The 12733-nt window shown below is 37.8% G+C and overlaps 1 protein-coding gene across 2 annotated transcripts in view; it reads right to left on the reverse strand.

The window, feature by feature from the left end:
• Nucleotides 1–3569: 3569 nt before the first annotated feature.
• The window catches only part of POLR3A (RNA polymerase III subunit A), a 40712-nt gene continuing 31548 nt past the window's right edge, over nucleotides 3570–12733 (reverse strand). For both annotated transcript variants that reach the window (XM_075717489.1, XM_075717490.1), the window contains 7 exons: nucleotides 12059–12152; nucleotides 11856–11948; nucleotides 11238–11402; nucleotides 10922–11086; nucleotides 10466–10597; nucleotides 8970–9102; nucleotides 3570–5469 (listed from right to left, as the gene is read on the reverse strand). In XM_075717489.1, coding sequence (XP_075573604.1) covers nucleotides 5321–5469; nucleotides 8970–9102; nucleotides 10466–10597; nucleotides 10922–11086; nucleotides 11238–11402; nucleotides 11856–11948; nucleotides 12059–12152 — 931 coding nt within the window. In that variant the 3' untranslated portion in view covers nucleotides 3570–5320. The remainder of the gene's footprint in view (nucleotides 5470–8969; nucleotides 9103–10465; nucleotides 10598–10921; nucleotides 11087–11237; nucleotides 11403–11855; nucleotides 11949–12058; nucleotides 12153–12733) is intronic.

The raw sequence follows: 12733 nt of genomic DNA on the forward strand, positions 1-12733 counted from the left end.
AAGACACGTCCCCTTTCACAGTACAGATACGCCGGTCTCCCACTTGCCAGGAGCAACTCGCTAGGTTCCCTCGGGAATGACTACAGCCTTCTACTTAAGAGCTACTTTCTTTGTTTGTTTGTTTGAAGCCAAGTGGGGCAAAAGATAAGCAAGTCCTTACTAATTCGTGAAAAAGCACAGCTGGACTCTGTTTTCTCCTTCTTAAGAAAATGAATTCTCTTAATCTCCTTCCTCATGTATATGATTTTAACAGGTAATCTTCCTTCCCATAGTTGTATTTATTGCTCTGATATTGCAAAAAACATTTTTAATAGAAAAATAAAGAATTGCTACCTAAAGACGTCTTTTCCCAAAACAAAATGCTGCTCTCTAGTGGAAGATGATGATATGATCTCTTTTCATTAGAAGGAATGTTTTAAAACTTCCATTTTATCAGTTACAGGAAACCTTAATTCCTTTTCACAAGCACTGACATAGAAGAGTAGTAGGGCTAGTTTGTTTTATTTCAGCCTTTCAGATTGTCCTGTGAGATTTTCTATTTATTCCTCAAGATAAGTTTGCTATGCATTTATATCAATACTGTAATCACATCCAAATAACCTGCCAAGTACTTGCACATTAAAATATTAATACATTTTCTAATTTGATCCCTTTTAGTTTTTCTCCTCTTAGACAATATAAAAAATACAGGCCAATCCTTCATATTTACTTATGTTTTGTCCACATATTTAATTACTGACAGACTTTTCTGGGTCTGAATACACAGCTTTAGCTAACCAGTTTGAAGATACAACATTCATCAGTTACATTCACAGAAGAATTTAGGCAAATACGCAGATACTATGAAAATCTTTACCCTGGTCACTGTGGGTTTCTAAAGACATTCCTGTCTGCAAGCACAGTGATAGGAAATTGAGGAATTACCTGTTGCAGCGGTTCCTTCAGCGTATACTGAAACACTGACAAGTGGTCAGACAGCAAGGAGTATTTGTCCTGAAGGAACCAAATTTTATCCTACTTCTAGTTAATTTATAAAATACAGCGTTCATTTTCTTTTTTTTTTTTTTTTTTAAAGCATAGGTTAAGCAAGAAAAGGAATAGCCCTCCATACTAAAATTCTTCAACTTACGGACCAAAGCAGCACGGTTCTGGATTTATTTCCAGCTTCCCATATTCGCAACAGGAAACCTATATAGCACGTGCTTCCGTTTTCTTATCTCGCTGCAGATAAGAGACACGTGTAAAGTAGTTTCCTGATAAACATATTAAGAAAGTACTTTATTACCATTTTTTTAAATGAAGTGCCTTTTCCAAAAGAAATCACGCTCTGCTGATTGGTTTAATTAATTTTAACTACAATTTTTGCCTGCATGCTTCTTCCACCTTAAGTACTCTTCCCATCAAATACAAATACTATGGGGAGCAAACAGTAATTTGCCAAAGGATAAAGGGCAAGCGGTCATAGATTGCTAATTAGCGTAAACCTCATCTGTAAAAATTACACCGTCAAGTCTGTATTCAGCTCTCTGTCAAAATTATGTAGGGTATATACATTGTAGAGTAATATTACACAGGCTTGCAAAAGCACTCTGGCTTAACTTCAACCACCAGCAACTGAAGCCGCACGCCCAGCCCAGACAGCCCTGCCCCGCTCCGCAGCGGACGGCTGCAGCCCCTGGACACGCGGCTTGTCTTTCCGGAATGTTCGTAGCCGCATCTTGCCATCCATACAGCCGTCACACAGCTGTATGGCACAGCAGAGACCTAACCCGCCTGCAACAGTCCCAGGAAGCAGAGCTTTACTTAGCTTCTCCATTGGATTTCTCCTTTGTCCTCTCCCCTTCACGAGCACTTCTGCTCAGTTCTGCTGTGTTCCTGTCGCTGAAAAGACGCTGCCCTCGCCGCCGAGCTCGGCCGATCCCTCGCTGGGAACAGCGCGCTTCAGCAGCTGCCGCAGCCGCCTTCCTATGGCCAGGCCTCCAGGCTTTTCCATCCGAGCTGCCACCAGACTGGCAGGCCATTTGCCATGTTCCAGTCAGCGGGACCAAAGGTGGGTATTCATTTGTTTGTTTTGAGGGCAAAGACAGACATACAGAAGCACCCTCCATCTCCAAGTATCTACTGACATATTTTTAGAAGTCATTATTCAGCTACTCCTATCGTTAGACAGGAAGAAAAGCGGAGATGGAAGGGTTTTTTTCGACCCACTAGACATAAAATCCAGAGCTACTAATCTTGAAAGACTTCAAATGAACAACCTATCTGCTTTGCCATTTACTTGAGATTAAGACAGGCAACCATTTTCAAAGTTTGAGTGCAAGTCACACAGTAAAGTATTTTCAGTAGACCTCACTGAGGAAAAAAAATAATCAAGGATCAGTTTATACATAATGATTTATCGAGGAGTTTCTAAGCCCGACAATTAAGAAAAAGTTTATATTTGTTTTAAAACAGATGAAAAATATGGAGAAAGTTAGAAATCAGGATATGGATATTCATAACTAACTGAATGAATTTTGGTTGCCAATTCTTGCTTTCTTAAAAATATGCCATCAACAGCACCGGAATGAACCTGGGTTCCCACCTCAGGCCTCCCACTCGCAGCTGGCCTTGCTGCCTGCCTGCTGCACCACTGCTCTGCAGTTCATACCCCAGATTCTTCAGCAGCCCTACTGCCCTAACTCCAATGCCCAAGATCTACAGGAGCTGGACGACGTTTAGCATTTTAAGGGCATCCGGTGATCACATTTGAACGATAGTACCTAATTGTTCCCATAACCTAATGGCTAGAGATTTTAGCGTTAACTTCACAAGTGCTTTTACTGTAGTAAGCACCCAAACAATTCTGAGGCGTCATAAATGAATCAGCGACGCTTTTCCACCCAAAGGCATGTTGGCTGTCTGGGCTGTTCTGTTCTAAAGCTTCTACTGCTAGCTAGTAATTTTCCAGAAACAAAATTATTTCTTAAAAATTGACATTTAACTTAGTATTTCATTTCAATTAGCACATTCATTAGAAAATAGAGGACGATGTACAAAATAGTATTTATTTTTTAAAAATGAAACCTGCACTAATGAAAATTAATAAAAATGTAAATTTTAAGAAATAACCCAATGTTCCATTTCTTTCACCATTAAAACTGGCCCTTAAAAAAGCTGCTTATGAGTGAAATCCAACAGCTCATTTGTTTACTGACTGTACAGAAAGCCCAAACAGTAATTACGAATTCAGAGTGCTCTTGTAAACAATCTATTTTTGGCTGAAATATTTATGAAGCACATACCCTGCTAGGAAGGCAAGATGTGTTCATATTTACTTTAAGCAAGATAGGTTTTATATTACATATGCATTTAGGTTGTAAATACCCGACATTTAAGCTCAATAATTCTCCACTGTCTTAATAACTAAGGAAATGAGGGAGATGGAGGCTAAGTCACCCATAAGTTAATTACGCACAAATACAATGCATCAATAAACAAACACAAGGTTTACATTTTCTTTATCTCTGCCTCTTTTTATTGTCATGTTAAAGACAATGATAACAGATGTAATTTACGGAATACTTTTAACACATACAAGAGTAAAACCACCATTTAAATAGCCACATTTCACTATATTTAAAAAAAAAAAAAAAAACCAGAGGCAGTTACTCATTCCAATACAAACTCCACCCATTTACACCTTCAGAAGAATCTTTATTCACAACAATGCCAAGCACTTACAGTAGAATTTCCCATGATAAAAATCAAGTACTTATCCACAGGAAAGTTTTATAGGCTTTCTCCATTTGGCCCCTACCTGTCTTATACTTAACATCTTCGAAAAGAAATAGAGCTAGACTTCTACACAGACAAATCAGCAAGAGCCAATCTCACTGAGATCACAAAGAAAATTTTAATTTATTCTGAAATTTCTATTGTTAAAAGGGATATGGCTTTTAGAGCAGATAGTAAATGCATTACATTCTCAATCTTTACCGTGCCAAAATCTAGGCAGAAGTATATCTTAGTATCACACTGAAAACACAAAATAATTTGAGAATAGCTACGTTGAATTTCATATCAGGTCTTCTCTGCATGGAGGATTTAAAAAAATAAACACAGTGGCACCTTAAGACTTAAAACATTCTCTGAATGTAGCCTTACACTTTTCTTTTGGTCGCTACATGAAGTCAAACTGCAGCACAAACCCGTCCATTTTCAAACGCTAGCTCATTCAGCAGCCTGCTTTTACTTCATGAGTGCACAACTTCAGCTTTTCTGTTTTGGTTCTCTCCCACCTTGAGCCATGTTATGAGCACACTGAATATCCAAACACTGCTGACAAGAAAACACTAAGATACTTTTCCCTCCATAGCACCAGAATAAATTTAAACATCCTGCACTGAAATATTTTAAATTCTATATTCGTTCTGAAAACTGCTCCAGTGGGCTAACGATTAAAATACTTTCAAATTACTTCATGACAATGCATGAGAACAGCTTCCCTTTCTATTTTTACTTTATATATTAAAATAAAACTAGGTTGTTCAGATGATCCTGCTCAATTATGAAACTTTCCCAAAACTAAGACTGCTGTAAACTACAGATTCCAGCAGTTTAACAGCTGCTATAATGTGCAAAGCTATTTATAATCTGTAATGTTCTTATAACAGTGATCTCAGAATTTAGTAGCAGCTTTACAATGTGCGGCTTCTTGCAGGTACGTCCCAAAGCAGAATTCTGGGGAGGAAAGCCATTTATTGGATAATAACTTGGGATAAACCAAAAATGACTTAAAAAAACCACAAGCAAAGAACAAGTATTTCAAACACTTTCAACAGCACTCTTGAAGTTTAACTCAGTATGAATTAATCAGAGACTCAGTTCTAGCATTCTGAAGTCTCGATTCTTAACAGCTATAGATTGACCTCTGCAGCTCCTGTTGAAAGGCCATTTCCAAATGCACTCTGTGCAAGCTCCCAGAATTCTTGCAGTTCGGGGTTTTTTTAACAAAATCTGAATACATGTGTCTAATGCTGAGTTACTTACAACTTCCATCCATTAATATTAACACAGAGATCTAATTCTAGCACATGAAAAAGAAAATTTTATCAGCTGAAATCCACTCTAAATTTATTTCCACTCTCTGATGCAGAGAAGCCTCTCTTTTCAGGGTCTCTACTAACAACAGGTGGTAAACAATTTGGAAATTCTTTTGATAGTATTTCACTTACCAATTCAAAGTTAGAGACACACAGAACTGATAATACACATTTCTTAATTTAAATGATGTTTTCTTGCTATTTCTTGTTTCGCTATCTTGTATTATGTCCAAGTGCTATGTAACAATGGGAATATGAAATTCATTATTATCAAATATCAGAGGCCTCCTAGGAGGGGTTGATTCTTTGTCTGCTTTGTGCAACAGTTTAAAAAGTCCCGTTCCAATATTCATCGGAATTCCCATGATGATGCACTCAGAAACACCTAGGGGAAAAAAAAAAACCCAAACATGTTGAACATCTGAAGAGTAAGGATGTACAAAACTATTTTCATTTGTCCATTCTGTATGCATTGCCTACCAAATCTCCTTGAGCCTCACATGTAAAGACCAAGGTCTCTTTGCTAGATAAAATGAAATGTTATGGTCACCAGATCAGTATGTTATTTAGTCTGTGTTATTTAAATTCTAGAAAGGAAAAATTCAACCTAACCTAAACACCTTCTCTAGCAATGAAAGAGCTTCAGAAGGTCTGTTTTTGGAGAAGACACATTCCACTCCGTGCCAACAGCAGAAGATGCAAGGCAGAGTTCTTCATGTTCATTCTCTGATTCAGTGCTAAGACTGCAGTCAAATCTGGCCACGTTCCCTTGAAACCCCCGCAACTTGCCAGTGAAAAAGGCATACCGCTACTTTAGCTAGACCACTTTTTGCATTTTCATGATTCAAGAAGGGCTTTGTTTGAATTTAAAGATTTAATCTGTCCCAGCTATTTTTCATAGCCATAACATTTTCACAGCAACGTGCTGACACATTTATATTCCAGATCTACTGATGTATCCAACTTTTCCGAAGACCGTTCCACATTAAAAGCAAGCTATCAGATGCCAGTGTTTTTTTTCTCTGCATACTGTTATAATCTAAATGACACTTCTGCATGTTCTCAGGAGTATAAGAATACTGTCCTTCACATAAATGTTTAAGAAAGTAACAATAAAAAGCTGTACCTTTGAATGCACAAAGGATGAAAATCAACTTAAAATTCTGGCAAGATTTGATTGGTAATTTAAGTGTATATGAATGAAGATTCTGACCAGAAGCCCTTCCTCCCCACGTCCCCTCTGCCTCATGGACAACGTAATAGTTTGTAGCACCTGACAGCAGTCATGTATAGCAGGAAACGTTCAGACAGAACACGCCGCTCTAACAACCAAGTGTATGTTATAGATCTGCTCAGACTAATGAATGCTAAAGACCAATGGCAATCATATCGGATGGATGAAGCTAATGATGTTGTTGATGGCAGAAGAACTGCCAGGGCAGCACGCTCTGCTCTAGTGACCATCCAAGACTCCTCCAGTGCAATGTCTTGTAACACCACAAGTTATAATCTATTGCAAATCTAAGCATCTGGCTGACAGCTATGAGCTTCTGCTCTCACTTTCAGCTAGAAGAAGCTAGTTAGAGATGAAGTCAGTCACACTGCTCTTATTGCAGAGTTTATTTTTGACACTTCCCTTCCAGACCACCTCCTCATAAATGAACATCACAGGAGTGGTAGCTATTGGTTCCCATTCTTAAGTTTGAAATGAGAGTGCTGTGGGCTGCTCTTTGGGAAGGGGACAGAAAGGTAAACTGACTAGATCTCTAAGCAGTGGCTTGCAGATAGTACTTCCTGTTGATCCTGCTTCCAGCATCCCATGGATGCTTGCTGGAACTGGATGTACTCTTCTGCTCTAGTTTCAACCCACTCTGCCCACTGAAAGGTGGTATCAGCAATTCTCAAGAGAAAACGCTTGTCTATGTACGTAAAGCAGGAATCAGCTGTTCCCCATTTTCTCAGGAGCAGAAAAGCATCCTTCAAGACAAAAGGGATTCAAAGGGTACATGGTCTAAAACTACACCCACACATTCAGGAGAGGCACCGACTTGAGGTGTCATTCAGTTCAGCACCTATAGTTGATTTTGGGTACACACTAATTTTTCTTGGCAATGTTTATGATTTTTTCCTGCTCCGGAGATGCAAAGCCATGAGCATGTAAGAGTCTTTTCATAGTAATTCAAAGAGATAACTAACAGTGGCCAGCTGCACAGCACTTTTTCATACAAGCAAGCCAGTATCATCTCTTCAGTTTTGGAAGACACACAACAATTTTCTGTTTTGTCCATTCCATTTCCTTATTTGAACTAAGACATTTATATATGAAAAACTTTCATAGAGCTAAAGCATTTCTATAACATGAAAAGATCTTTGGTTTCCATATTGTTCAAAACAAGATTTTACCAGCTCAGAGGGGACTTTGATTCCATCCTGGACAGTAAGGAAAAGAAAATCTTTTCTCAATCTCCTATAGGATCTTTGCTTTAATCATGGGCAAATAATAATTAAAAAAAATAAGCAAATCCCACTCATGTGGAATGATGGATAGCCAGAAAGTGGCAGAGTTCTTAAAATACAAACTAGTAATACCAAGGTTTCTAACAGATTCCAGTGATTCAGAAAATATACTGTCTGCAAAGCACTGTTTGAAATTGACTACACTTGCTAAGACCACCTAGAAATACACACAAACTAGGAAACCTTAACATAATACATTCATATTTTTGTATTTCATTAGCACCCAGAAACTCCAAATGAGCAGTTACAGCTCCAGGATGGTAGGCCTTACATAAACAGATGATGAAGAGGGTGAAACCTGCTTACTTGTCCTTTTCTCTGCTTAACCTACTAGATAGAGACTTTTTAACAAATCATACCAAAATGTGTGTAGCTTAAAGGAGAAGGACATCTAGAAGGAATGGGGGCAAAGGAGTTTAAAAAAAGAAAAATAATTTCAAATCCGAATATTAGAGTACGTGGCAGAAATGCAAAATTAAGAGACAAACAGAATGACAAAACTCATCTATTTGAGCTTTCTGTTTGGCTGTATGTATGCGTGCATGCATGCACCTGTGTGCATGTATACATGTATTTTTAAACTCTTATTGGATTCTTTCATTAATCCAGTGAGGAGATGATTCAGTGTATGTTAATGAACTTAACTTTAAAACTGAAGAACAGATACATTTAAAAAGAAATTTCTCAGGACAGGGATCTTCCCTGTTCTGTTAATGAATGGAGTACTGATAAACAAGGCTTCTAATTTAAAACAAAAAAAACCCCCAAACACAACCAAAACCAAACCAACAAAAAACCACACACAATTTTTATCTATTTAGATCAGAACTAACTGGAGAAGTCAAGAACTTCACCTTTCTATTTCTAGGTACAACTGACAAATCAGATAAGCAATCATTATGCACAGTACGATACTCACCTATGCTACCTGAGACATATATGCTTTCCTGCTTTTTAGTAGGCCTGAAAACAAAACCTAAATACTGAACGGGGCACTGGATTCCTTAATCAGCTCTAGGTGTTGAAGATACACAAACTTTCACAACTGAAAAAACAGAACTACTGACAGTGGCACAAATTTCCTGGTATTTCACTGAGCTATGTGGTGAGGAGTAAAACCAAATTACTAGAAGTCTACTTTAAGAAACATACAACAAATGTCCAACTGACTTCAAGATCTCTGAGATCAGAAGTAGAGAAACATCCACCAAGCTTCTGGGATCAAGAAGTATGGATCAGCCTCAGACCTGAAGTTTTTGACATGTAAGCTGAACAGAAAGCTTAATGAGGGCAAAAATCCAATGCTTTGAAGAGATTTACAGATGCTGGGTTAAGACCACAAACTGCAACAGAATTTGAAATACCTACCACAAACAGAATCCTTCTGTCCAAAGTATGCAGCATCAAAGAGATGGTCTGCAGTCTTTTCAAAAGAAGCCAGCATCAACACACTTTCCTTCATTTTTGCCAGTCCAAACCTAGTAATGCCCAGCACTTCACCCTTGATTGACAGAAAAACCCAAAGAAAGACTATCACAATAGTGGCTGGAAGTCAGTCATGTTTGCTGAAGGAAATCAAGTGAACAACAGAAAGGTAGTTTTTATTCTAACACACACATGAAACAAGTCGTAAGTAAAAAGATTACTATCTACAATATAACATTGTCATAATATGCTGCTTCCCAGTTAAACATTCTGAAGGTTAATAGTTTGGTAGTAATCAATATTTGAATATAACAAGTGATTATTATACACAACAGAAGCTGTTATAAATGGTTAATAGATTTTTTTTTTTTTTTTAAGCAAGAATATTGGAAAGATTGAAAGAAACATGGCCATGAGAAAAAACACAAAATTATAAACTAGTTGCTGAGCTACAAAATTTAGCAGGGTCTGAGAGCACTATGCTGAAGCTACTGCCTATTGTCTACTGATAAATCAGCCTTCAGCTGCCAGGAGATTACAGAAGATGTTAAATCTTCATTTTTTTCACTCTCCAGAAAAAAAGTAATTAGCTTTTTAAACTAACTTGGTTTATTTCTGCCTCTGTTTCTAACGAACATCCTGATTATAACAGACTGTGCACAGAAGCACAAGTCAGCAGTACAGACAAAAGAATGCATGCGAGGAGTCCAACAAGTGTAAAACACTGCACTTTGATGCCCTTTTCCACTATTGTGCTGCAGCTCCACATGGCCAGCCCTGAGGACTGCTGCAGCTCAGTACAACAAAGCCCTACAGTTCTGGGAGAAGTCAGAACTCCTTCATCCATTCTACCCAAATTAAACCCTTGCACTCTGGCAAGCAAAGTGGAAAATCTTACTTCACTAAGTGTACTCAAATCTAAAAAACATATTGGATGCAAATAATAAAGTCAATCAATAAAGAACAGATATCATTTTCTACTAACAAGTTCTGAAAGACTGTTCATACTCTACATGTAATCTGATTCTATTTGTAATGTCTGTATCCTTTGACTCTTATATACAGTGCAGCTGCTATGAACCACACCCCATGTGGTTTTCTGCACAGCAAGCCTTAAATTGCACGCATGGTTACCCAAACAGTTGATTTTCATACCACAATTTTGGGGATTCCTATTTCCAATACAAAATGATGATTCCTTATTCATTATATCAACTTGTTTTCAGTCAAAATAGACCTTCTCCCCTCTACCCCCAAGAACTAGATTAATTAAGCATTTTGTTCGATATACAAACAACAATATTCGGTCAGTACAACTTACAATTCCTTAAACCTGTAACTGATTTCCACCTCCCTAGCTCACCCATCGTCCTCAAACATGGTAAAATTCATTTGTGTAAACAGGCCAATGTAACGCGTAGAAAAAGCATAGTACAAACCTTGTAAGTCATTAGATCAGACAGCAACATAACATGTCTCCTGTCAATGCTCATACCATGGTTCACCATTGTATACTGAATCTCATTGATAATGGTCGTTCGAGCAGCTTCAATTCCTAGTGTCTTCTCTACCTACATAAGAGATTACGTTAGATTAATGAAGAACCAAACGCTTGGAGCAAGTATATTCCTGGAACAAATACCATCTGATGTCAGATAATACTCCATTTCCATTATTAGCCTTTTGCATTTCTCTGGTTTAAAAGTATTTATAGAAAAAGCTTCCCTGAAGTGAATAGTGCTGCCAGTTGAATTATTCTCTTGCGTTAATGCATTCTGACAACTATTAGTGAAATCAGGCTTCATTAGGTATCAACTGCTGCATCTGAGCACAAACAAGCACTTGTAATAAAGATGCTATGGGGGAAAAACCCACAGTACCCATCTGAACATTACCTCATAAGTGTTGTTAGAGGATGTTTTTGTTCCTTTCACTCCGTGAGTAGCCATAACAGCTCGCAGATTATCACCTTCAACTAGAAGTTTATATTTTTCCTTTCCACTTTGTTCATCAATATGAATGACAGCTCGGGAAACCTCTGGTATACCTTGCACTACAACCTTCACAAAACAAAAAACCTAGTAACTTCGATGTGTACAGTAATGCTCATTGTCAATACTGACAATAATTATGTCATCTTCCCACCACAGAACTCCAGATTATTATTACTGACTGCCTCCCACAAAAACATGAGACAGCCTTTGTGTTTACCTTTGGTAGTTCTTCCTTCAGGGACTGCAATACATAATACATTGAACTCTTGCTGTTTTCACGAGGGGTCACACATACAACTGCTTCTCCATGGACAGCAACATCCCCAGGCTTTACTCTGAGTTTAGAAATGCAGATAGAGTAGCGCACAGTCTCTGCATTCACCTGTGGCAAAAGTCAGCCAGCAAACATCAGGGTATCTCTCTTAACATATATAAACCTGCTCAAGTACATGCAGCAGTCTTTCAACAGAATATAACAAAGTGGAATGCAGAAAAATAAACAAAAATTGTTACTCTTACAAATTGCATGAAATACTATCCTATCCTGAGGGTGCCGGCCTGTATGTTAACTAACGGACAGAAATGTCATCCTTATATTTAGCGAGACACCAAGAAACGAACATATGTTCTCTCATTTCCAAATAAAGCAAAAATTATCTGCTTTACAAAGGAAAAAAAAGGGAAAAAAATCCACATGTAACATAGCCACAGCCTATCCTTTGTTCACTTTCTTTTTTTAACTTTCCACTGGTCTGATTACTGTTTCTGAGACGGGATTAAGAGACCCTTTGGAACTTACCCAAGGCATATTCTGTGTAAGAACTGAACAACTCACCTCTAATCTCAGCAGTCTAATGCGCTCTAAAGACAGCTTCACTAGGATGAAACAATCGTCTGGAAGAAACACTTCCTCAATATATTCTGAAATCTTTAAGAGATAAGGACAAAACAGTTCTCGTGTGAAAATGGTTAAAATGCCCCATAGCAATTCGCTAGTGTTTACATTTAAAGCATCAGCAATAACACAGTTTTTCCTACCTCTCCCAATAAAGTTTTCTCAATTCTTCCTTTAACCAGACGGGCAAAATCAGGATCATCATCTTTGTCCAACTGTGCTGTTATAATAGGGGTGCTACAAAGAATAAACACATACACAAAAAAACGCCCCCAGTTAGGAAATAGCTCAGCTAGGTCACAGATGGCAATTTGAATTACAGCTTGCCTTATGGAACCCATCTCATATCTAGAGTAGTATTTGGTAATAAAGAGACCTTCAGCTTCCTCAGATACATTTAAGGAAATTATTGTTCATGTACTTCAAGCTGTTAAAAACAAGCAAACACACAAGAGATTCTAACACAACAAGTGACTATTTTCATGGTGTACACTATTCTAGTATTATTTATTTAAGTATGGCTTCATGGATACCTAGGAATAGGTATGCTTCAACTACTGCTAAACACCAGAAAGTTTCACAATATACGAGAGACGCCTAATGGCATATTCAACTTAATACGTAACCACTTTACCCCATTTGATTTTCAGAAAAATAAAACTTGTCTCTTCTCTGGCCCTGAGTATCATGTAGTTGGACAGACATTAGATTTTTCTTGTTTGGGCATTCCATGCATTCAATGCTGTCTAGTATGTTACTGCGAACAGGGAAATGCTATCACATACTGCAAATTTATCCATCAGGTTTCACTTAGGCAA

Source organism: Pelecanus crispus, chromosome 10 (assembly GCF_030463565.1).
Source record: "Pelecanus crispus isolate bPelCri1 chromosome 10, bPelCri1.pri, whole genome shotgun sequence".
Lineage (NCBI taxonomy): Eukaryota > Metazoa > Chordata > Aves > Pelecaniformes > Pelecanidae > Pelecanus > Pelecanus crispus.